This window comes from Hirundo rustica, chromosome 9 (assembly GCF_015227805.2).
Source record: "Hirundo rustica isolate bHirRus1 chromosome 9, bHirRus1.pri.v3, whole genome shotgun sequence".
Lineage (NCBI taxonomy): Eukaryota > Metazoa > Chordata > Aves > Passeriformes > Hirundinidae > Hirundo > Hirundo rustica.
Window position 1 is genome coordinate 10,645,069 of NC_053458.1, and position 26,406 is coordinate 10,671,474.

The window sequence follows — 26,406 nt, forward strand, 5'->3', positions numbered from 1 at the left end:
ATACTGAGATGTTGAACTGGCAGGAACGTGATGGTGAAACATGTCATCCAAATCCCAAGGCTCGTGACTCCATCGGCTGCTCTGTGGGTTTCCCAGAAACCCCACATGGGTAATGATGATTATTAATAGGCTGAAGCTGTTGACTCACACCCAGGGAGACAGGCTGGAGCACAGCCAGAAGCTTCTCAATTGCTCAGGAGGCTGAACACTGCCACAGATGGCAGTGATGGGCCACTGAGGTGATGGAGCAGTCCTCAGGCTGGGTACACGCATTTTACACGGTGGTGACAAGTCACGAGGTGATAACATGGAAGTGTTGCACCTCAGACCTCTGCATAAAACATCTGACATCACTGCACAACAGGCAAGACCCAATCCAACACACACTCGTCCTGCCATTACTCAGCAGTGCAGTGCCATCCAGGACAGCCTGAGAACACACAGACAGGTGGAGAAGGAAATACCCCTATTCTGCCTTGTGCTGAGATCCTCCTGCAAATGGTCTTGTTTGCCACTTCACCCACCAGGATCCCTGAGGTGGCTGAGCAGGCCCTCAAAGGGACAGAAATGATCCTGGTTTTGGCACAATTTCCTCACTCATGCCAGAACTCCTGGCTGTAGCTCAGGAGAAGACTTTGCAGAGCTGTCACTGATAAGCAATTGAATGATGAGAACAGTGTGGGACCAAGACTGAAGTGTGGGGCAGGAAGAAGAAAGAGACGGAACACAGCCACAGTATGTGCTTCTTCCAACACGGTTATGTACAAAGTACAGCAGAGCCACAGACCACAGCAGAGCTGCAGACCCTCACCTCTGCTGAGAAACACAAGGTGGTCTCTCCAGACTTGTGTTTTGCCAGCCAGAGAAGTGTTGCAGCAACAAAAGAGCTGCAGGAGCAGGTGGGGAAAAAGAGGTGGTTGGAATCTCATTATGGTGAACCTAGAAAAACAGCCACTGACAGCGCAGGGCAAGGTGGAGATGGGTACACACTGCCAGGACTTCCACAAGCTCTTCCAATTGCTCTGGCAAGAGGACAGTGAGATCACCACGAGGCTAGAAGAGCTCAGAGGTCTCACAATGCCTGCAGGGACACACAGAGCAAAGCCCATGGCTCTGCTCCCAGGGGAAGTTATTTATCCTACATACTTCTCCCACTCCTGTGTGCACACACAGATGCCTTGTACATCCCAGAGCAGGGTGACCACGCTTTTATGGTTGGTTGAGGATGAACTTGAAGCTCAGAAGACAAGTGATAAGGGGGCACTTTTATCTGCAGGCTGCTACTACTCCATCCAAGCTGCTAGAGCAGTAAGGGCCTCCTCTGTGCCTGGGATTCTGATACCAACACTGCAAAGCAGAGCAAATGCAGGCAGTCCATAGACCATCGTGTGTTCTGCCTAAGGCTATGGCAGAAGGGACCAAGCCTAGGGAAATCAGTTTGTGCAAGGTAGGAAGAGAGCATGTTCAACCACTGAAGAGCACCCTTCAATTTGTCCATTTGGGGTTTTTAGCTGGCCACCAGCTGCAGGCCTGGCACCATGGCAGAGCCTGGCCTACCACTCTGAGGGGGTAGGAGGCCAGAGAGTAGGGGAAGGGCTGCTGCAGAAGCCTCTTGGCAGCCCATCACTCAGGACCCTCCCTTCTGCACTGTGCTGCGGTGAGCTGCTGTGGTGCCGTGCGAGCAGTACCGAGCCTCACCCCACACATCATGTCAGAAAGTGAAATCGCTGCCATTTTACAGTCTGCTGTGAGCGAAGGTGATCTTCATGACATTGAAACGAAAAATACAGAGATGAGAGAGAAAGGGAAAGAAAAAGCAAAAGGTGTTGAAATATAAAAACAGGAGTTAAAACTAACTTGAGATATTCGGGCAACAGGGGACACTGGCACCTGCAAAGAAAAGAAACGGGGCAAGAACAGAAATCCCATTAGCCTTTAGTCATCATTGCAGAGGTTCAGAGATGGAAAGACAACGAGATGAAGATGAAAAGGACAGCACCATATGCCACAGCACCAGTAGCTTCCCTCCTGCACAGGACAGACTGCCTGGCCCTGGGGGATGCTCTGCAACTGGCTGTTACACAGCAGGCTGCTGGCTCTGGCCAGGGCCATTCCCTGACACTGGCAAACGTGGAGCTGGAGCTACTCGTAAGGGAGTGAGTCCACAGGCCTTCATGTGACACTGAGAGCTACATTTCTCACTCCACACCTCTGGCCCCAGCCCCACGCCCCAGGGAAGCCGGCAAGGGCCAATAGATGGCAGGTACAAGGAGCATCTGTGCTACTTGGTGGCCAAAGGGACTGCACTCAGCCCCAGCCACCTCTGCTCAGTGTCCCTGAGCTCCAGCTCGCTCACAGCTCATCAGCAGCACAACTCTGTCTCATTTCATGGTGTATTGGGACACTGCCCAGTCCTGTATCCTCTCACTGACTTGGCACAGCAGTACATTAGTACAGGGAGGCCAACAGTGGGGAATAACCCTTGTCTGAAGTAAAAACCACAAAAATGAGAAAGCTTAATATTTAATAACAGTAGACCAATTAATTATGCATTGAACAAGTTTTCCCTGCTCAGCAAGCTCCAGCAGGGAGACCAGCTACCAGGGCTGGTGGCCAGCACCTCTTGTCAATGCATCCTCACAGCACTGTCTCGTCCTCCATCAGGTGACAGGGCCAACAGCTTGGGCCCACTGGGCCTGGTGGATTTCTTGTGCTTCATTGATGAGGATAAGCTCATCAGGAGCCGGAACAGTCACTCCCAGCTGCACAACACCCGCTTCCACCCCTCGGAGACTCACAAGGGATGCAGTGGGGAGCAGGGGAGGAGGACAGACTGCTTCCTCTTGGTAGGGGAGCATTGTCTGGCAGTATCCCAGGGTCCTGCTGCTGTCTTGAGTGAACTGGGCACTCGGGCTTGGTTTTGTCTCTCCAGAGAGAGACAAACTTATTAAATGAGCAGCATCTTCGGCTTATCCTCACTCACAGATAGGAAAAGAAAATTTCCTGGCTCCCTGTCTCTCTGGTGGCAGCTCTTGAACGTTGCTACAGGTCTAGCAAGGGATATCCTTGTTGCAAACACCCTGACCTCTCTGAAGATGGGAGCAGATGCTAGACCGACTTGTGACAATCCTCCACGCAATGCAAACCACAAGCATACAGCAAAGATGGCTTTTGTGCTGACATGGAGATATATCATAGAGGCCTGTCTCCACGCACAGCTGTCCTGGAGCAGCCCTGTTTAACAGCGTGCTCCTCCTCAAGGAGCTGCATGCTGCTGCTGACTGTGTGTGACCCCCTCCTAGTGCTGCTCCTGGTGATCTGCCTGTTGAGATGTCTTCCTCTGGCACACGTGCCTCCCTTGCTCCCCACGGCATCTTCCTCCCATGCTGTGACACCATCCTGTGCTGTGGCCAATTATGTGCCAGCTCTGCTGGCAACTACCAGCCTGCTGCTGCTGCCCACACGTGAGATCTGCCACTGGTTCTGCCTGGGAGATGCACTAGCTATGGACCCCTGACAGCTGCCCTGGCACAGAAAAAGACGTGCTGGTGTAGCTCACACCAGGTGTGAGCCAGACTGCTGTGAGTGGCACGAGGAAAGGCTGTTCTTGCCCCCCCCTGCCAGACACAGCAGTTTTACATCAGGAAATGGCCCCTTCAAAACTCTCCTGTTAGATGAAAGCTCTTAGATGAATGAGCAGCAGGAGGAAAAGGAAAGTAGGTTAGAGACCAGGAGGAGCTGCAAGTTAGAAGAGAACTGTATGTGCCTCATTTGCTGCTGAACTGCTCCCTCCATCACAAAAGTCCAAGTGGTTCCCTCAGTTCATCTAGGACTTGGGCTCTCTGAAAGGCTCTGAACGAGTCAGGGCGAGCTTGTCTCTGATCACTACAATGACAGGTACTGTGCTTTCGGTGCCATCAGAGACGTGCAGACACAAAGCAGCAGCACAAGACCTTTCTGCAGTGTGAAGTACAGTTACCTCCATGAGCTGGCAAAGCTACAGCCTGAGGCATCCCAGGCCAGTGAAAGCAGCATGCAGAGAATGGCATTTACTGAACTATCATCCTCTGCACTGAGACCCCCATGATCAGCAGAGTTCTTCAGTGGGCCACAGCACTGGCTGCAGAGCACTACTGTCTGCAGGTAGCTCTGCTCTGGACCCTTAGCTGAGCAGAGTTCCCAGCACACCAAAGTTCCCAGAATGGAGCTGCTGGGACATCCTCAGCAGTGTAATAGCTCTGTGTACCTCCTGACTGCCCCAGATGCAGCCCATGTGGCCAACACTGCACCAAGTTGTGCTTGGCACTGAAGCTCAGCCAGGGTGAAGCCAGGTCTGCACCTGGGAGCATCCCGGCTGTGGACACTCCCAGCTACATGGAGGCTCCTCCCAGCTCAGACCAACTGTGGTGAGCTTCACACCGTGTCTGACACACACCACACAAGAGGCCAGCCCCATCCAGGCTCCCCAGCCTCACGGCCCTGCAGTGACAGGGCTAGGGAGAAGGATTTGCAGCCCAGAGAGCAGATACCTGGACATCCTCAGTCTAAAGCCCACTCTGTGACACTGTGACGGAGAAGTTGTGGATCTCCTGGAGGGTGGGAAGGGCTGCAACTCTGCCTCTGGCATGGGGGACATGGAGAAGGGGAACCAGAGGAAGCAGGAATTCAAGAGGATGAGCTGCTCCTTACCTGGAGTCTGGTAGTTGAGCCGCCTCATCTCAACTGGGTCAGACGAGTGGGCCAAGAGTGAGTCCTTCAGGCCCATGGAATGCTCATCCTTGGAAGAGGGGGAGTGTGCCCTTTTCCTGTGGACAGAGAGGGCAGACACAAGCAGGTGAGTTCTGGCAGAGACTGGCATGAATCACCCTAGGAAGGAGTCTGGGTCCCTGTGTCCCAGACACCCAGGTCCATCCCAGGCTCTGGGTTAGTCATACCACCTTCCATGCCTCCAATTTCCCATCTACAGAACAGGAAAGATTATATATAAGCAATGTCAGATGTTTGATTAGTGAGGCAGTTTTGAAATGTGGTATTCTGCATAGTATTTATTAGAGAAAATGCAGATAGATGCAAGATGCTGTTTCCTCTTAGTGTCTCTAGGAACTATTTCCTGTAGTGGAAGGATATAATAAAATTTTTTTTCATGTATTAGAAATATTTAAATATAGAATGCTGTAATATAATAGTGTAAAGGCTCTTCAGGGTGTGTTTTATTGGGCCATTAATACATGTCTTGAATGGTTGAAGGCACCCAAGGCGTGAATTAATGGAACAATAAAATACAATGTTGTCTCTTCATGCTATATTTATGCCTAAAGCGATGCCACCACCTCAGGCTCTTGCTGGAATTCACAGGCAAAGCAGGGACAGATCCAATCAAAAAGTGGACAAGTGAATATTAAGGAAAATATAATACTGCAAGAAGAGCTTCTAGTGTATCTCTAGGTCCCACTTCTAGCTCTAGATTACAAATATGGTGGGTATACCCAAGGGCTGGAGAAGGGTGTTGGGCAGGAGCAGCACAGCAGTTCTCTCTTCTGAGCCTGTGCTGACCCTGGCACTTGGCCAATGCACTGAGCATGCAGGAATACAAAGAGACTTTGTCTTTTGGCTACAGCCTCCAGATGGATTTTGCCTGAACTCCTTTGCTGACCTGATGCTTCCTGGGAGAGAGGGAGCTGCAGCACTGCTGCTCTGCATGAATGCTAGCACATTTACCAGCCTGCAAATGGCAACAGTCAGTCTCTGCTTCGGACCTCCTTGTGAGGCACCTGGAAGCAGTGAAGGGCTGCCAGGTTCTGCACAAAGGCAGCTGCATCCCTGGATGGTGAAGACCCTGAACCATGCATGATCCCAAATGCTCTCACAGGCACAGGGCACTTTCAGGTCCATCAGTGGCTGGGCATGCTGGGCTGCCACTAATGAGAAGCACTTAGAGAAAATCTAGTGCATAAATCATGAGTGAAACCTGTGTGCCTTCCTTGTGTGGCCCAGCCTGTAAGCAAGCTCCATCCGCAGCCTGAGGCTGCAGCAAACACCAGAGCTGTTCGATGGGGAGAATCAGCTTCTGATTCTTAAACCACTCTGAGGCATATCACCATCTCAGAAGCCTTCCAGCTGCCTGGACCAAGACGAAAGAGCTGAAGAACTGAGAACATTGATAAAAAGAATGGAGAATACACAGCCCACAAATAAACCTCCTATCAGGAGCACGGCAGGATGTGCAATGTGCTACTGTGTACCAGTCCTCAAGCAAATTGGGCCACCTTTTTTGGGAAATGGGCACAACACATAATTAAACTTTGTCTCATTAGTCCAGTCAGGGCAACTGCTAAAGCATCCTCCAGACCCCAAGTTATCCACTGCTGCTCAGCTTCATTTCACTTCCATTATAGACCTGCCATTGTGAATGTTACACACAGATACTTTTGGGAGAAAATGCCTCCAACAGAGAGGCTGGACAGCCAAAACCACAGCGTCACTCTGAGCACATGGGAGGTGCTGGAAGAGGATTCGCTGCACCTCCATGGGCTAGGATGCAGCAGGGATGCATGTCAGGCACGGGCAGCGCAGGCTAAGGCTTCCTGGTGCTCCACCCACAAGACTCTGCGACAATCAAAGCTAAGGCAAGGTGGGAATATCTTCTATGGGGCCCTGGCACAGGAATCCCCTCTGGGGCCATTTTCTGTCATTAAAGACCAGCAAACGTTGTTTCTTACAGCTGCCCAGTATTCCCTGAGAGCTTCCTCATTAGAGACTGCAAGAATGCACCTGCAGTCTTGAGGGAACAGCTCTCAGTCTGAAGTGACTCAGAAAACAAAGGAACCCCTCTAACTGCTGCTACTGTTGGGTTTTTTTGATTTTTAATTTAATTGCAAAAGCAATCTGGGAAGTCTTTATGTTGGAACTTCTCCCTGAGAGCTGTGAGAGGCTGACAACTGCTAGGAGGCCGATACCTTTGAGGAAACAGTCTTTGTAAACTCCTAAGGCTGGCATGCTCCACACTCCCAAAAACAAAGATGCCCCTTAGCAGCTTCAGGCTTGATTTTTAAAAAGGGAAATAGACTTGAAATTTTAGGAAAACAAAAAGATAAAATGGATTCATACCTTTCTTGCTTACTAGATCCAGGGAAAAGCAGGAACAGAAGAAAGGAGATGATCAGTGACACAGAAAAGCACTGAGTGCACATGCACAGCAGAACTCCATTTAATCAGAAAACAAAGGCAGCTCCCTTCCCCAGCTAGAGAGACATATGTAAATAGAGAGCCGAGGAGGAGCAGAACCTCAGAGCTGAGCTGATAGAGAATGACCTGCTGCAATTGAACAGGCTACACGAACACATGCAAATACAACCCATGGCTCCTCCTGGGGACTAACAATCACCACACGCTACACACACAGTTACAGCTGGAGCAGGACTGCTCTGCCAGGCAAAAGGAGGTGTCTGCTCCCACAAGGAGCCAGTGTGAGGGTGCTTCTGATCCGGTCATCAGGACTGAGAGGCCCAAAGAGAGGTCCACTCTGATTTCAGCCTGTCACATCCATGCCCTGCTCTCACCACCAAGGTCATGTTGTTCAGCCAAAACTCACAGGGCCAGGGGAGGGGAAGCAGCTGCCACAGATCCAGCAGGCAATTTCTATAGAGAAACAGTACCAGCGAAGTTCCCAAGGCTGCCAATCCAAGCTGTTGTGACCCGAGAGCAGTCAGACTGCAGTTTTAGGGACAAAGCTACTCTCATCTGTCCCACTGTTCATATGCTTCCAGAATCCACAGCAGCTGTGTCCTGGGGCTGGTATTAACTACCTTCTGCTCTCTTACAAAGCAGCCTTCTGCTGTGCCAGGTAGAGACCTTCCTCCTCCCCATGACCACCAAGGACTGTCTGTCAGAGCACCCTGTATCTGAAGGTTACAAGGAAGGCCCTGAAGGTACCAGCACCTCTAGTGCTGAGGGTGTAACTGCCATGCCCCAGACTGGATCTCACCTTTTGAAGAGAAGTATGGCAATGACAATGATGATGATCAGTATCACAGCCAGGACGGGTCCCATCACCCACAGCATCTCTGGCTCATCCTGCTGCTTTGCTGATGCCACTTCCATCACGATCTCATCCGAGTAGGGGCTGGCTGCATATCTCTTCTGAACAGCACAGGCAGGAGAGTGAGAGAAAAGCAAGCATCCATTATGCTAAAGCAACAGCCACATCCCTGAAATGCTGAAAGTTCCCCTTGCTTCTGGCTAGCAGAGGATGGTCATGCCTCTCAAACCCCAGCAACATACCATGAGATATCCCCTCCCTTGGCATCAGTGGAGGTCACGCTGTGGAAACAGTTTCTGCCTGGCCTGACACATTCTGGGCGCCAGCAAGTTTGCTAGTGTGGAAGAGTTCCAGTGCCAGCAACTTCATGGCTGACAAACCTGACCTGGAGGTGCAAAACTGAAGAAGCCCACCTAAGAGCCATTTGCCAGCCCTGGATTCTCTTGGAGCCAAATCACAAGCTTTTGAATCCCAACCAATTGCACAATGGGGCTGGCTGATGATTCCTAAGTGGTTTACAATACCTGTTGTGCTGATATCAACACATCTCTTCAGGATAGAGTTATATTAGGAAAACCCCTGCTGGGCGAGGTGGGTTTTCTTAAAGGAATGAAATGACAGGAACATTTTCTACCTGATGTCTTTGATAAACAGACCTTAGAAAGAGGCTCATTCTTAAGGTTCCTTTCCTTTCTGCAACGTGGCAGCGCAGTGATTTATAACCTGAAGGGACAGCTTTCTAGCCCCACTAGCTAGATGGAATCAGCAGAGACCCAAACCCTTCCTGCAGAAAAATGACACTGCACCTGACATTGTGCTGCTGTTGCTAAAGCTTATGGAGCTGTGTTGCACCTTCACAGCTCAGTGTTGCTGGGTCAGAAGGGTTAAATGCTGCAAAAACAAATCCTTTCCCCCTGTTAAGAGAGGGCCACGGCTATATCAGTTCCATGCCTGTGGCTTTTGAGCAGCACCTGCTGCCAGGCATTAAGCAGCCAGAAAGCTCTGCTCCTGCCACAGAATGTTTCAGTCACAGAAGATGTGGATCTATAAATCTCTTGCTTTAAGGTTGGAGTTTAAACATGCACTTCATGTCTTCACATATGTGAGGAGAAGAAATGGAAAAAATCAAGCCTGCTGGTGGCACACAAATGCCCATCTTGATCTGCTCTCACGGGTGCCCTTGATCCCAGCCAGGCTGGTTTCAAATGTGTGGAGTACAGAAAATGCTCTTATCTGGGACATCCTTCTGGCAGCACACACTAGTTCAGCATCCTAGCTGCTCTCCTCAGATTTATCAGCAGAGGTGCCACTGTCTGGGAAAGAAGTGTGGGGGGTGTTTGCCACTTTGTGAAACTTTTCAGCCCTACGAGACCCTTTTTCAATCACTGAAATAGCTGCCAGCTCCTGGTTTAATTCTGTTCTTAGAGGAAGTCTGCACAGGACCACTGCAACTCATCAGACTGCTCCTAACACCCCTATGTCCAGTTCAAACAACAGGGCAGGGAGTCAGCTACAGCTCTGAGCATGGCACGGACGAGAAAGCCTCTGACTCCCCTTTCTTGGGCCAGTGGCTGCTCTGTGAGGGAGGCAAAAACGCTTTGCCTGCGACTCCCCAGGAAGGTCAAGGTGCATCGGTGGTGGAGGAGGGAAGGAGCACATGCTGATGTGCGCAGCAAGGGGTGACCATCTCCAAAGCTTTGTGCAAGGGGCAAAGATTCATGTTTTTTCAGACGTACTTTGGAGGCGTCACCTTCCAAAGGAAGTCAGATGCAGAAGAGATCAGGACTGTTATCTCAGTGGCATTTCCAAAGGCAGACTGCGAGGTGCAGGTGCCCCTGCTCCCAGAGACAGTGTTTCAACCACATTCCCTCTGCCTTTGAAGAAGGGCAATGTTATGCTCTCCTGCTGACACCAGAGACACAGCAAGCAATTTCAGAGGAGCTGGGTGGGGGAGATAGCACACAGCCTCGGACAGAGTGCCTCACGCTCCAAGTGAAAGCGGATGTGATGCAGCAGGGGATGCAGAAAAGGGGTCTGTAGGAGCAGGGTACATAAGAGGTTTGTAGGAGCACTACTGCTGGCTGGCGGCTTACTAGAGCGCTGTGACAGGTCTATACTAGTGAGGAGATGATGATTATAGTTAGGATCAACTAGTTAAGGTCACCTCCTCTTGGAAGGGATTGCCAGAATAGTGCATCCCAAGGCCTCTGCCTTACCTTGTTAATCTGTGACTCTTCCTCCCTCACCGGTGTGGACATCTTGCCACAGGAACATGTGAGCTGGATGAGTAATGAAGAACTCAACCAGCCCTAATGAGCAAGCAAATGAGGCTGAGGAAGGCAGCTACAGCCTGGAATCCAACCAAAGGATTTGGCGCATCTCTATTATTTCCATTATTTACACACTGGCCGCTGCTACTACTGCCACCACTCCTGCCCTGTGTTTACAGCTGGACATTGATGCCCACGTCCTGCTGTGCTGCTCCTTGCTTATTGCATCAGCCTCTCCCATGCCCAGGCCCTGTGTGCTGCTGACTTCTAGCAGGGAGCCATGCAGGAGCAGGAATCCCCACACAGCAGGGAAGTGTGCACCTTCGCCCTGCCAAAAATCCACTGCGATGGGGGACAGGTTTGCTTCTCCAGATGTCATCTCCAAGTGAAATTCTGAGAATTTAGAGAAGCGTCTGTGAGGTTTGCAGGGGAAACATCCTGTTCACTGCAGAGTCTCAGCAGTCACTGTGCAGGGTAGGATTTCACAGACTGTTTTCTACAGACATTACTTGAACCAAAGCGGAATGAGAGCCCATCCCAGCCACGTGCCAAGCTCTGCTCTGAGCACAGCCCAGCAAACCACAACTGAGCTTGTGCAGAACGTGTGTGTTGACACTGTCCTCCACGCTCATCTGTTATGTGGAACACACGGTGCCATTTCCCTCGAAAAACACCATTTATCAAGTCAATTCCCACAGCTGCCTCAGCTTGTTCAGGCCAGCGATGCAGCCTTCCTCCTCCCTGCACAGAAAACTCTGTCATGCTGCCTTGCAGCGATTGCTCACCCTGCCTGCACTGAGCCCAGCTCAGCTCTGCTAGGACAGGCTGTGCCCCCCACAGGAGGTCCTTACCGTGTCCCCATCCTCCAGCGAGGCCAGCACGAAGCAGCGATAGCTCAGGTCTTGAGACAGAGGCTTGTTGTAGAAACCTTTGTAGTTCTTCTCGTCCCCCAGGGTGAAGGTCTCAGGCAGCACATCCACTTGAGCAGCAATGTAGGGCTTGAGTCTGTCTGCCTGGCGTCGCTGCCGCCTGCTCTGGCTCCCTTGGCTTATGGCCTCCAGCAGCTGGGGACAAACGAGGTGCCATCAGTACAGCCTCACGCTGTCACCTTACTGGCTGCAGCACTTGGCAGGAGTGGAGGGAAGGGAGGAGGAGATAACTGGCTTTGATTTGTATCTGGTGGTACTAAGGAACCAGAGGCAAGTGTTATTCATTTAGGCACTGCTGGGGTATCCCTCTGCAGAACCTCGCTGCAAGAACCTCCACTAGGATCTCAACGTCCTGAGTCCTGGGAAGGTGACATGGCAAATAAATGTCAGGGCTGAGACAGCCTGGCTGTGGCTGTCCCCCTGAGTTATGTATCCCAATGGGCTGTGAGGGAAGCAAGCCATGTTCTGTGGCCTAATTACTGGTCTGGAAGCAACTCACACTCTCTATGGACACTGGAAGTGAATTACAGCTGATGCCGATGTTTAGGAAAAAAGTGACATTTGCTGTGTCTCTTTCCCTTCTGTCAGTGCTTCTGTATCTCACCTGCTGCTGTGTTGCAGGCTGACTTTGTTTAAACCACAGAGAATGGTAACAGATTTCATGGAATGTTCAGAGTAAAAATGGCAAATTTCCTAGTCACAAACTCATGAAAAAGGACATAATGCACAAAAATACAATTGCACTGCTAAGAATGACTCTCAAATGTTTAAAGATCTTTTTTTCCAATGAATAAAAATGAACATCAAGTTTGGAAGAGAAATTCTAATTCAAAATAAAGAAGGAGGGGTGAAATACATTTCACACAGAAATGTATCAATGCAACATTGTCAGGGCAGACGGGGAACATCAGAGGGCTGGGAACAGTGATGTACACACAAAGTCACACTGCTGAGCTGGGCCTGCTCCCCCTGAGGAGGAGAAGCTGGGTAAGAAACCTCCCACTCTTTCCCCTTGACAGTCCATCCTTGCCCTCTTATCAGTACTCACATAGAAGCAATTTAGGAAAACTATACCCTGTCATTATACTATCACCAGGAAAAAAAAAAAAAAAAAAAAAAAGAGGTTGGAGAAAACTTAGTTTCACAAATGTCACTGTTTCCAAGGGGGAAAAGCGGAAAGCTCGTTTTTGGAGTGTGGAGTTTGCTTCTTACACCCATCTCTTGCATCTGCCTGAGACTGCAGCTGAGCTCTCTGGGGCAGAAAGTGCAGCTCTATGTGCCTGTATACAAAACCACAGGGCTCCAGTTGTGGTTAAGGTTGCTGGAGGCTTCTGCCACTTATAAATGTAATACATAGCTAAAGACTGCATCAGAAAACTGCTAGGCCTGCAAAGTTCAGATTCTGAAAAATCAGAAAAATAATATTGCCTGTGCAAAACTAATTCAGCTGTCTTATGTACGAGCACTCTGCTGCACCCTTGACTGCAGAGTCACAGACGATCTTTTCTCTAAGTCCTCTGCTTTGTTCAATACACAGGACAGACACTGTTTAATCAAAGACAGATACTCCACATTTTGTTTTCTTCTTTGCATTATGCAGCCTGAGGCCTTGTTTATTTTGCCTACTATTCAAATCCAGCTCTGAGGACAAAATTAATAATTTCCTCATGGGCTTTTCTACGGTGCTGATCACTATAGTATTACAAGCACTTCACAAACATTAATGATCTTATCTTCCAAACACCCATATGAGTCAAGATAAAAGTGATTATCCCAAATTTACAAATGGAGAACAGAAACACCATTAACATTAACGTAAAAAAATGTCCAATAAATTTGAATGTCAAATTGAAAAGACCAGCAGCATGGGTTTTTTTTCAAGAAAATTCAGTATTTTCTTTATAGCACTGACTGTATCCAGCTCCTATTGACTTTCTCTGCAGCTGGGGAGACTTAGGCTTTGCAAATGAGAGCTCCAGGATTTCAAACAGAGCACTCAAAAAAAATCACAATATGCAAGATACTGGCTGCTAATGAAAATTTTGTCTTAAATCATTTGCCTGAGGGTGGATGAGACAGAGACAGAAACTAGTTCTTTCGATAACTTTCAACCATCTAAAGCTGAAAACCAAATCAACCTTCCTCATGATGGTCTTCTTTTTCTAGTGACATCTGTGATGCTGGAAAACTTCTGCAATGAAAATATGCAGGAGACCTGTGAGTGAAGGTTCTCCATCACACAGCTGTGCTTCATTTGCAGAACAGAACCGCAAATACACGCTGTGGAGCTGGAACCTCACAAAAATGACTGTGTGATGGTGTAAATAAAGCCAAGAGCTGACTTACAGCTTCTAACCGTTTGCCATTTCTGAGTGCTTCAAGCTTGCAGCTTTGTTCTCTTAATGGATCTTTCTGTGTGTGAATTCTTGGAATTTTTCCTTTACGCTTTGGGGGTGGTGGTATGCGGGGAAGAAAGAGCCCACAAAGCCCTTGTGTGGGAGTCTCCTGACACCTGCACGTGTTCGTGTGTCAGAGCACTTCAGGCACAGGACAAAGCTGCATCTTGGGGTAATGGCTGGTGAATGCTCAAAGCCTTTAACAAGCAGGTGTGAAGGGAGCTTTGAAGGTTTTGTTAGATACAAGAATGAACTCTTTATCTACACTGCAGGCTTAGGTACTGTCCAGAGAGGGAAAAGCCTCCTACAAAAAAGCTTAATAAAATGAAACCAGTAATTTTCTCTCCTAGCTTGTTTTCAGCATAAGCTTGGTCATTTCATCTGGAAAAGGCTGCAAGGACTGTCTTATCTGTACCAGGATCTGTCCTGGCCACAGCTCAGAGACACTCAAGTGTGGTCACCTAAGGGGGCACATTCTGGGAGGTGGCTCCTCCTTAGCTTGACTCCAGCCTCCTTCCTACATGGTGTCATGGATAAAGGCTGAGCGGACACCCATCCCACAGCCCCCATCTCCAATGTGCAGCTTGCACTTGTGTTGCTGCATCCATGCTGCTGCCAGGAGGCCTGGGCAAAGTGTGCTGGGCTGCTTGGGAATCACTTCCATCACGGCAGCTGCTACAGGTTCCTACCTGGTCCAGCTCCATCTCATCAGGCGTCCGCCACCGAGCAGTCAGGGTGCTGGTGCTCTGGTCTGCTGGCACAACCACGATGTAGTACCACCTGGGAAGGAAGGCAGTGTAAGCACTGGACCCTGAGCCATCTCTCTGGCAGGTCACCAAATAATTTGTGCCATATGGCTCAAGAATGACCTACTCCTTTCCCTGCCCTTTAAGCAGAAAAAAGGGCTCAGTAAGGAAAAAGCTGGTTTGCAGCTGCACCAGAGAAGAGAATACTGCCATTAGCACTCATTAGGATAATGAAGATCTACAGACTGGGTTCCAGAGGGTGGTGTAGGAGCTGTGAGAAGGACATTTATATAATCGGATTGTAGCAAGAACCCTGGGGAAATTGTGCTTCAGCACAAGGATACCACAGTAACGAATAAGACTTCCATAAACTCGCTTTTTTAATCTCCTTGAGGCTTTAGGCATTATTTATTTAAAGGATATTATACAGTGTCAGAGAAAGTCCCTCCTGATCCTCAACTATTTTTGCTGGTAGCATCTGGAGTATACCCACGAGGGTGAGGGCAAACTGTCAGAGAATTGTCTTAATTTTATTACACATCAATATTTGCTCAGAAAGAGCCAAGACCGTGTGATCCTATGTTATGGGTAAATGCCTGCCTCTGTACCACAGCCTGCTTGGAAATTCACTCCTGGGTTACAAAATCCACATGTTGGCAGAGGTCTGCCCTGCCTTTCTCTCCCCACCCCTAGCCCCCATCCTGCCTTCTCCACCCAGACACGGCACCTACCGAACGGGCACAGTGGTCTGCACTTTGGGAAGGGTTAGCGTGAATTTTCCCTCCTGTATGTACTTGTTTGTGGCGATGGGTTTGCTTTGCAAGACATCAGGAGCAGTGCGGATTGAGACGAGGTGCTGGAGCCCCCCTGCACTGCTCCCACGGTTCATCAGCACAAAGGAATAGTCCGTGTCCGGCTGGAGGTCACTTATGAGTTTCTTCATCGAGTGGCCGTCCACCTCCACACTCTGGCTATTGTACAGAATCTGAAAAGGGAAAAGGACACGTTCACGCAGCTGACAGCTGCTGCTGCAAACTCACACTGAAAATAGCAGCGCTCGAGATGACAGTTTGGCTCTGGGCCCTCTCTCAGGTGGTTTGGCTACTGTATGCTTTGTAAACAGCCACAAATCTTTAGCTAAAGAAGAGCAACCCCCAGCAGAGGTTGAGCTGTGCTCCCGGTGCCCCGCAGTGATGGAGCACAGAGGGGTCATCTCAGCCGGGGTGGCCAGGGCCAGCAGTGAGGCGGGTGGTGCCACATGCACTGCTTTTCAGCACCTACTTGGGGGAGGAATCCAGATGGCTGCGCTTTGCCCCCACATGGAAGTGAATGGGTCTTTGTGTCTCGTCTCATGAGGCTACAACACGCAATAGGCTTCTGGTGTGCAATCCTGCCTGCTTTAAATTGGTGTCACTCCCATGTCTACCAGCTGACGCCTGGTTGGATGCTTAATGCGGATCATCCCCCTCCCAGCAAAGTGACCAGGGGGTTACACGCCCCACCAATGATCTGACAAATCCGGCACAGGGCTCACAAATTGGTACCCAGGATGGTGGCTCTGCAGATGTGACACCCCGTCGTCATGACAACAGATGCTGGCGCCACACAGCCGTGGGCAGGAGGTCGGAGCTGCTTTTCTCTGCTGTGCCTGCAGCGAGGGGCTGTGGGCAGGGCAGGGCTGCTGGGGGCAGCCCCCAGGCACAGCTTCTCCCCGTGGACCCCTCAGCTAACAACACTTCTCAATGCCCTGTTGCAGATATGCAGGAGCCCCACCTCCCCCCAGGCACAGCAGCCATGGGCACTTGCTGGATTAGCTGCACCCAACAGCCCATCTGCCCTGGGAACCTTGATCCTGGATCCTGCTGGAACAACTCCTGATCCCAAAACCCTGGGTGCTGCCTCTGCAAAGGAAAAAACTCAGGCAGTTCCCAGAGACAGAGACAAATGGGGTGTAGGCAGCTAGAGAGGCCATAGGTTGTGTCCCAGCTGTGAAAAATCAGCATCGTTCTTTGCACCAGGTGACTGTCCAGCACGGCAGGGGAGTGCTGGATTCCTGACAGTGCTGCAGAGACACAGCAGGCCAAAAACTGGCAATGGCAGAGCTGGAGCCTGCTAAACCACGCCAGTTACTAGGTGTTACAGGCAGAGACCACAGGTAAAACGTGCTTGTTTCAACAGCGGCCTTGAAAGAGAAAGAAGACAGCTCTGCGGAAGAGTAATTACTTGAAATAATTTTTCAGCAGTTGAGCCCATCGTTCAGGCTGATACCAGCAGCAATGGAGGGACCAAACTTTCCTTCAGGTCCCCTTTTCAGCAGGTGGCTGAAATCTACAGAAAGCTGCCAGCTTTCTAGGACAAGAGCAGCTGATTAGCACTGCTCTAATGTTCAGTGTTGGAGCTGGAAGGAGAAGAGAGGTCCTGGAAAGAGATCTGAAGGACAGTGGAGCACAAGGACCTGGCTAGGCCTAGAACTTGCAGCTCAGCTTTTGTGTTATCCAAACAGCAATACCCACAGCATGCTTCAATCCTCTTCATGTCACTTTGCATGGAGGTCAGGATAGGAAAAGAGCTTCAGCTTTCTTGCTGTAGGGAAAAGACTCCCAACAGGTAACACAGCAGCAGAAAAGGCAGCTATGGAGAAGAGATGCAATCAATCTCATTTGTTGACATGCTTCAGTTTTCAGGAATGGACTGCGAAAGTAAGCACCAAGTAACTAAAGTAGCAGGTTTGCAGGGACAAAGGCCCTGCTGCTGCTCCACAGGCAGGAAAGGCCGTCAAAGGCAGCACGGTAGAACAGCCAGAGGGAATTGTTTTCTGTTGTGACTCCTCTTAATGGTATTTTCCCCTGGGCTTTAATCCCTTTCTCCAAAGACATGTACATCAGCTGAGTGCTAAAATGAATGAAAAATCAAAATGAAGAAATGCTTCTTGCAGCACTGGAATATCAGATAAGTAGTTGCTCTGACACAGAAGTAGGCACACCAATGAAAGGACTACTACACTTCCAATCATCTTAGCAGCTCTGCGGTCTGGGCCAGCACCATCCCTTCCAATGACATTGCAATAGTACAGGTCTAGATAAACCAGACGCCAGTAAGTCAGGGAGTGTCCTGAGGGAGCAGCCAGACCGCTCTTACATGTGATTTGAACAAATCTTACACAGATTTGAACAAAACCAAACTTGCAGCATTAAAACCTATGCTGAAAGAATGAAAACCCCACCGAGTTCTGCTGCCTCTTGGATAAGATTCCTCATTATGAATTCTTCCTTAATAAAGGCATCACCAACTGCTTCTCAGTGTGCTCTAGGGAAGACACCCACCAACTGCCTGCACATGAGCATGTGCTGGGGACAGAGCATTCTCCTAGAGCAAGAGGAGGCAGAAGAGATGCTAAGCATTTCAGTTCAGAGTTTCCCTGTTTGCTCTGCACTGTAACTGGCCAGGACACAGCCTCTGATTCAGTGCTGACACCAGATGATGATTTTTATTGCTACGCACAGGAATTTGCATCCAAAGACGGTGAAATTGGCATTTGCAATGCTTTCCTGAAGCATTCTCTGCCGTCCCTCCTTTTCACAGCTGCTGCAGCAGTTCCGCGTCCCTTTACCTGCCACAACACATTGTCTTCTCAAATGTTATGCACCATTAGTTAAGGCCTCTACATAAACCTTACACTAATGTAAGGGCTCAGAAACAGCCATTCATGTGCAGCTGGAAGATGCCTGGAAGCTCAAGCAGGAATGCTATTTAGAGATTGCCTCATGGCCCACTGATAACTACCAGAGTCAGCAGCAAATCCGGCCCAAGGGTTCTGAACCGCCAAACGGCGCTGACTAGCCCACAGATTGCTGTAAAATGTCATCTGTGCCGCTCCTACTCACAGGAAAAGATTTGAAAAGCTAGGTGGGTCCAAATGTCACTGCTGAAGGTCTCACGCTTGATTTCAAGGCAGTACAGAATGTATTGAACTAAAAGATGAAAAGACACATAGTGTGCAACACCGGGAAAGATAACAGCTCGATGGAGAAGTAGACAAGGCTGGAGTATTTGCAGGCAGGAGTAATTACTACATTCCACGGGACACACTGTGAGAAAGCACTGCCCAGCATTCTCAGGGGTTATTTCCAAACCTGTATCATTATAATTTTCAAAAGACATTGTTCCTCCTCCCCATCTCTAAAATACCTTGTAATGCTGCCTTTAACCAATATATCCCATGTCCCACTCTTAAGCTGAAGAATATGTCTCAGAAAAATGCACTTTCCCCAAGGAGAAGGTTGTATCTATCTTGCACTTTCCATGAAAGCTCCAGAACAGCTTTCTGCAGGTGGAATAAAAAAAGGAATAGTGCCTCTGCTCCAACACAACTGCTGGGCAACATTTTATAAGGAATTTATCTCCTGGACCAGAAGAAGCTGTGAAAATTCCCCAAAGAGATCTCAAAACTTTATCATTGATTTGGCAGCAATGAAAAATCTTAAGGTCTCAGTTCATTCTCTAATAGAAAAAAGCACCAGTCCTGCCTGTGCCTCACTATTCATTGTCGGAACAATATCTACTTTAATTAAATCTGTTAAAGTAGAATATGACACCCTTTGGGACATAGATTTAGCATGAGACTGTTTATCAAGTGTAGATAATACTAATTGTTCCCATGGAGATTTATCTGCTATGCTAGTTACAGTATTAGACTCTGGCCTCAGCATCCCATGTGCCTGAGTTAGAGGAGAGAGATGAACCTTGTTTATAAAAACACAAAATCCTGAAGGTTAAGGATTTCTTTCAGCTCGGCACAATCAACGAGTTAGAGCTGACCCTCTTAAACTCCTGGCCTTGACTCACGTGTGCCTGCAAGTCCAGGAATATTAACAAAAAGAAGGCGCTATTACAGAAATATCCTAACACTCTGGGTTGCATGACTGCTCTGAAGTTAGCAAATGGCTAATGCAATCTCCCATGCCAGCTGAGGGTTAACCCGCAGCAGGGGCAGACCCCGAGTCACCCTGGGATGGCAATCACAGTATGCAGCTAGGAGAGGAGACAGACGGGGCATCAGCACTACATCCCTGGCCCCTGGCTACCTCCAACCACTCCACCAGCCCCGTGTGGCAGTAATGCTCCAAGGGTCACACCGCCCCTTTCCAGCACTGAGCGCTTTGGGCCACAAGACAAGGCAAAACGAAGCAACCTGCTTCTGCAGCAGAGAGCCAAGTAACAGGGCTCTGTGAAGTTCCTCGCAGCCAGATATCCGAACGCTGATCCTAATGCGCCCTACATCTGGGAGAGCTTTGAATACCACAAGGTCTTCACAAAAGCCTTGTCTGCTTCAGCTAAACTGTATGTTAACAAGTGCCTGCTATTGATCAAGGTAATTCAGCTTCAGGGTTTAAACAAGGAGAGTTAGTAACAAGGAAGGGGAGGTGCTCACACACTTTGATGTGGATGCAGTTCAAGATTTCCCCTCATTCCCTTGGCCATGGATCCCCCACAGTTCATGCAGCCCTTGTATTTGCACTTTAGGCACAGCAGGGCACGGAGCTCACGAGAGGAGAAAGAAAAGTCACACTGCTTTCACCTCGGCACCTTTGCAGAGGCAGCAGATTGGTGCTAAGACTGGGAAGATTATCTTCAGTGATGCGACATGCTGGTCTTGTTTTTTAATGGAGAGAAACTGCACTGAAATCTCCACACTCCAGTCTTTTACCCACAGAAGTGACAAGTACTGGGGGTCAGACAGGAGCAGGAAGTCAGGGTTGTCAGTGTTGTCTGCAGCCTGCTGGATGACACCTCATCCAGAACTGTACTGGTGAAAAGAGAGCAGCATTCCTACAGAGCTCCCTCTGTACTGACACGTTTTGCACCTGCAAGACCTTCAGGAAGTTTGATGATGCTTCTTCCCTTCACTCCCTGAGGTTATGCATCTGCCCTGATGCTCTGAAGTAACTCATGAAGGTGATATGGATGTCTGAGACAGGACATACTGTGCAGAGGAGTTATTCTTTGTTTTATTCACTTGCCAGTTTTCAGCCCACTTTGTCCTGCTAATTTCTTGTGATTAAATCAAATTTGTAACTTTTCACACCTCAGCTCCATGTCTGGCATCAGGATAAGCTTGTGTGACCACCGTCATGGAGCTACAGTGGTGAGCCTGACTGATAGGACCCAGTTGATGCTGCTATCCACTGTCCTGCTCACTGCTACAGGTGGAGCTTCCTGTCCTCCAAATCCCACCCTTACCTTAAAAGGCACTGCAGATTTATAGGAGTCAGGCACTTCCCAGCTCAGCAACACAGACGTTTTCATGACGGCATTGACACGGAAGTTCTTAGCAAACACTGAAATGAAAAACAAGATATTTGAGCGCTGTAAAGCCAAGTCAGGAAGGGAGCCAGGTGGCAGCTCAACTCCAAGTCTCTTTGTCTAACTCAGCAGCAGAGGTCAAAGAGTTCAGCTACAGCAGAGAAGTAAGAAATGAGGAGAAGAGAGCAGCAGCCTTTTACCAAGTCTACCGTCTCCAGAGGAGTTCTGCTTTTTGACTATACTTCTTAGCATCACAGAAAGGAAGTTGTAGGCTGAACTGCAGCCTTTCTCTATCCCGACTTCCCTCACGCTCCCTTGGCCCTTTGTCATGATCAAACAGCAGTGTTATTCAGGTACTGGATCTGCCGATGATCCTACTCAGCCACTTGCTCCAGTTCAAGCAAGAGCCTTTCATGTACAGATAAAATATCCAAGTGTGCCTGTGGATGCAATTAAGGCACCACCAATACCCCTCTCCCCCTCAAATGGCAAATTTAGAAAATCTTTGCTGAGCTTTCCCTCACTGAACAAGTTTAAGACTAAGGAGCCACACAGTTACCTGATTGCAACAGTCAGAGCAGAGCGAAGCCTCATGAACCAATGCAAAGGTGCCTGTCCTGGAGGCAGAGCTTCCTGTTAGGGTTTGTTAGAGGGGCACTTACCTTGCTCTACAGGCATGGTGCGGGACTGGATGCTGGGGCTGAGTGGCCCAGCCCCCTTATTGGTGCGGGCCCTCACTTTGATGTCATAAGTGGTATCAGGTTTCAAATTTGTCAAGGTGATACTTGTGTCCTTGGTGATGTTAACCAGGTCCTGCTGGCTATTTATGTCCCTGTATACCACTGTGTAGTTGACGATCCTGCCGTTCCTTTCTGCCAAGACCGGGGGCTCCCACGCAACTTCCGTGGTGGAAGTGGTGAGACCCACCACGCGCAGGTTCTGCGGGAAACCGCTTGGCACATCTTCGGCAGTTGTGATCTCCTTCTCAAACTCCTCTCCCGGGCCAGCTCTGTTCTTGGCAGACAATTTGAAGAGGTACGTGGCCCCCTTGTGCAGGTTAGTCACTGTGTAGTGATGGTCTCTCTTCCCGAAGTCTATTGTGTTCATTTTTTCCTCATCCAGACGTCTGTACTGCAGCCGGTAACCCAGCAGCTCCCCTACCATCTCCTTGGGTGGGTGCCACTGGATGAGGGCTGTGTTCATGGCTGTCGTGCTAATCATCATGGTGGGCTTCCCCGGGACTGCAACATAAACACACAATGACCATCTATAGCCTGGGAGGAGGGGAAGGAAGGACCGCTTCCGTGCTGCTCAGTCCGTGAGGATTGAGGAAAGTGGGAAAGTTCAGACAACAGGGTGAAGAGGATGACAGACAATTCACAGGGATAGAGCCAGACCGACCCTAATCCGGTGGCGAGGGAAGCTGGAGCCAGCCAGCTCTTGGTTGCCATTTTCCCACGTGCGGCCATTTAAACCGGAAATAAATTCTGCCACATCCAGCCCCAAAATTCATCCCCTTTTACAGGAAATGTTCAAGTACCTCAAAGCATCATATTTATCTCAAGAGAAGATCTGAATCCCGTCCTCCCAATCAGCGGTCTTCCGACACTCCAGCCAGTGCACAGCACCAGGCCATGCTGGCCCTGACGCACTGTAACACAACAGACACCCCGAAGCCCGATTCCAGCACCCTGGTCTGTCTGGAGGCAGACAAATTTCATCCTGAAACCTTGCAGTTTTACCATCTGCAGAGGCAGCGAGCAGAGCTGGGTGGGCTGTTTGCCATCAGAATATATTTTGGTTTAGTTGAGAAGCAGATTCGTGATGTCAGTGTCGATGGGAGAGGTGAACACAAGCGTTCCACGGGATTTTTGCTTATGCTGCACAAGTCAAGGGGTGTTGCCGTCACTGGATAGGAACTGATGGCTTTAAATTGATGGCTTAATACCTCGATCTCCTTCAGTTAAAAAAAGGATGCGCCTTCACATCAGCTCAGATTTGTAAACAAATCAACTGATAGGGAAGATACTCAGAATCAAAGGCATGGGGCCACAGAAATGAAAAAACCAAACCAAACAAACAAACAAAAAACCCCAAAAACCCCATAAACGGGATTGCAGCCAATTAGTTAAATATCCTTGCAGTTTTTTGACATGTATGAGCCCACAGTTGAGCAGAAGAGAAAACCGTATTTGCCATCAGAGGGCGACACCAACGCTCCTCTTTGAGGTCATGCCTGCAGTCCAGCCTGTACAAAGGACCTGAGGGCGGTTTTGCAAGTATTTAAGAGATACAATTACATTCTCATTGCCAGTGCCATCCTCCTTGCACTCATAACACAATGTCTAACAGCAGCTAGTATTAAGGGACACAGTATTTTCAAAGCTGATTCCAAATATTAACCTTAAAATGTTCATCATAACGTGGGAAGATCCACTGTGGTTTACAGTACAACACTGGGATGTTTAGGAAGCTTTTCCTGTTTATAGGACAGCTGTAGCAATTTGATGAACAGAAAATACATCATGGCAAGGCACCAGGGAGAGAGTATTTGAGATTGTGACAGTGGAAACTACCTCTGGAGCTCCCCATATGCAGTGCAGAGGAGATAGCAAGCTGTTCCTTGTTTAAAAACACCAGGAACAAACGCTCTCAGTTTGCACAAGCTGCATTCCCATAATAACAAGTGGTAAATACTGTTCCTGTGGCTCATATGAGGAAGCAGCAGGATTACGGGTTGTAGGACAGGCTAGTGAATAGACAACACCGTGTCAACTAGTTGGTATCACTGCCAAAGGTAAGCTTGACCACACCTGGAGGGAAGCACCAGATGACTCCTGGGTGCCCCTGCTCCAGGCACAGGTACGATCTACTGAGACAGCAGGACCAAACCAGCTGGGATCACCAGGACCTACAAGTTGTGTCTGCAGCACTTCTACGGCAGATTTGCTGCATTCCAGGTTTTACCATGGCTCTAGGAGCAGCCAGGCTCAGCTATGTAAGCAGTATCAATGGCAGAGGGGAGCTGAGAAGCATCTCTTAGGAGCCCACTGTGCCAGAGGCCCTTCCAGGTGGCACTGCAGTCACCACAGGAAGCAAGAAATGGCACTTGCCTAAAGGAACAAGGTGAGGACAGGCCACGACTCCAAAGCTGAGGCAGAGCCTAGACTTTCAGGCTTCCTCTTCCCAGGTCTCTGAACTATGCAGATGAGCTCAGACCCATGAGTTTCACCGCGCTCTCACCAGCCCTGGTAGTGTCTCTCCATCAGTTTGCTGCAGTTTGCTCAGGTGATCCAGTGGCAAAGCCTGTTAAGTATGGGCTGGAGATCACAAGAGTTGGTACCTCTGCAGCATCTCCAACCCTCTTGCTTCCTCCTGGCCTTGGCCATACTCCCCACGCACCTCTTGGGAGGTTTTACCACCACCCCTGCAAGGCTGTGGCACCTGCTCCCCACACTCACCTGCCCCTGTGGTGGTGATGACTTTGGGCTTGCTGCGGGCACCATCTCCTTTGGTGGTGTAGGCAGCAACTGTGACAGAGTAGGTGGTTTCTGGCAGCAGGCCTCCAATGACTGTCTCCTGGGAGTGCATTCACGAGGCAGAGAGGAGGCAAACGAGAAGAGCAAATACTTGTTACTGGAGTGAACCAAAGGAAAGCACTAGAGTCAGTGTCTCCAACAGCAACACACTGACAACACTCCCTAGCTCACACTCGTGCATCGTGCTCAAACACACACATGTTGCACAGAGGCAGCAAACAACTGCTGCCACTCCAACACTCACCTGCCTCATTTCAACCCCTGCCTTTAACACTTGGCCTTTCCAGGGACCCACCAGCAACCCATGTCAGCAGCTGTGCTCTCCCACGGCCTCTGCCAAGAGGGAGATCTGATCCAGATACGGTTCTGTGTGAAAGCTAAGTAAGAGGACTACGGAGCTGTGAACCAGAGCAAAAGCCAGTTCACCTGGCTATGAGAATTTCTTGGGGGCTAATTCCAGGCTTTTTAAAGTTGCCTCTTGCAGCAGAGCCGTGGGGAGCACATGGAGGCAGTGCAGGGGTGGGGGGCCCCGGGCAGGGAGCACCTGCAGCTCTAAGCGTTGCGTTCACCCTCCTTGCCAGGCACTGGTTTTCAGGAATGGGACAGGTCAGTGCAAGGCCCTGACAAGACTTGGGGGGAAAACCTACATCGTGGGAGGTCTGGGAGGGGGCAGACTCACAGGGTGCATCCCTGCATGCTCTGGCTTCCTCTGGGCAGGAGGAGGGCATGGCTCCACACTTCAATCTGAGATCAAAGAGAGGAGCAGCACTCCTCCCTCCTGGCCTCCTGCAGCAACGTGACTGATGCCAAGCCTGGCTGGCCAGGCCTGCGAACAAGTGAGCACAGAGAGCCCAGCAGCTCGGGCAGGTATCCCTGAGCAGCACTCATCTGTGGGTGCTGCGGGAGTGTCTGGGCCATTAGCACTAATAACCCATTGGGGCAGGGAGCACGAGATGAGCAGGCTGGAGAAGGGGCTGGGGAAGCTTTTGGAAAGGAGGCAGAGGCTCCACGTTGGTTATTTACCCCTTCAGACAAGGAGAAGAGCAGAGATGGAGAGGGTTGAGCTGCTGAGAACAGGCAGCATGGGCATTGTCAGAAGATGATCCAGGGCTCCAACCCCTGCCCAGAGGAACCCTGCCAGCTTGAGGGGTGTGAGGGGTGCCTGTGGTTGCTCTCGGAGCGCAGCCACTCTCCCATCACTCACTCGCACAAACACCCACACTATTAAACCTGCTGATTTCCAGTCAGTGCTGCTGGTTCAGGTTACCTGCCCAGGCTTACTCATCAAAACCACCACGTTACCATCGCAGAACCAGCCAGCCCAGAGAAGTATCAACAAGCACCAACAAGAACCCCGCCAAAATCACCGTGTGAACCAGAGTCCAATCCCAACTCCGCCCCTGCAGCAGATCATGTGTGCGGGTGAGTGGACGCACAGGCCGACCGGTGCCAATGGACCCGCGGGGAAGCACTCTCACAAAACCTGCAGACTCTGAACATCCCAAGAGAATTCACTCCTCCCAAACCCATGCAAAGAGAAATTCTCACGCAAAAGCATGCCACCGGGAGCAAAGCAAGCAAGCTGGGAGGAGAGGAGAGAGACGAGGGATGGATGAAAGAAGGTCTGATTGCATAATGCAAACACAGTGCTGTCATGACAGAGCCACTCCGAGCAAGAATGCTCCATATAAAGCGGGACGAGAAATGCATCGTGCTGGGGAAGCTCACAGTAGGGCACGTAATTGAATTGCTGACTCTAAAAAGGTCATTTTCTAGTTTGTTCCTCCAAATTTATATCTTAGAATTATGTGGGGAAAAATTGAATTTAACTGTTTAAATGTGATTGTTTTCTTATTACTATCTGTGTTTCAACCAAAGGTCATGGTTGAGGATGTAGGTTATTTCTCATGACTACGATCAATGTGGTTTAAAGATTATGTATCTAATTTTACCACATAACTTGGTGGGCCAGCTACTGCAGGATGAGCTTCCTGAGTCGATCACTTGAACCTGCCTAAAACTGCACTGCAACAAGCTGGAAATACAGATTATAGGAAATGTCAATTGCTTTTCTGCATTTAGGAGCTACCTAAATGCCAATTTTCTCTGGATTTGCTGCTTGTGGAAGGTTTCACAATGTAACTCTCCGGCCTCATTAAGGGAGTGAAAGGAATGTTTTGACAGT

At 49.6% G+C, this 26,406-nt stretch overlaps 1 protein-coding gene across 8 annotated transcripts in view; it reads right to left on the reverse strand.

Annotated features, from left to right (window-relative positions):
* Window positions 1-26,406, reverse strand: part of PTPRF (protein tyrosine phosphatase receptor type F) — a 375,361-nt gene that overhangs the window by 27,424 nt on the left and 321,531 nt on the right. For 5 of the 8 annotated variants that reach the window (XM_058421775.1, XM_040073022.1, XM_040073025.2 and 2 more), the window contains 8 exons: window positions 24,144-24,261; window positions 21,345-21,923; window positions 20,620-20,717; window positions 15,111-15,364; window positions 14,323-14,413; window positions 11,160-11,372; window positions 7,985-8,139; window positions 4,690-4,805 (listed from right to left, as the gene is read on the reverse strand). In XM_058421775.1, coding sequence (XP_058277758.1) covers window positions 4,690-4,805; window positions 7,985-8,139; window positions 11,160-11,372; window positions 14,323-14,413; window positions 15,111-15,364; window positions 20,620-20,717; window positions 21,345-21,923; window positions 24,144-24,261 — 1,624 coding nt within the window. The remainder of the gene's footprint in view (window positions 1-4,689; window positions 4,806-7,984; window positions 8,140-11,159; window positions 11,373-14,322; window positions 14,414-15,110; window positions 15,365-20,619; window positions 20,718-21,344; window positions 21,924-24,143; window positions 24,262-26,406) is intronic. The other 3 variants (XM_058421778.1, XM_058421777.1, XM_040073029.2) reach the window with 1 other exon arrangement.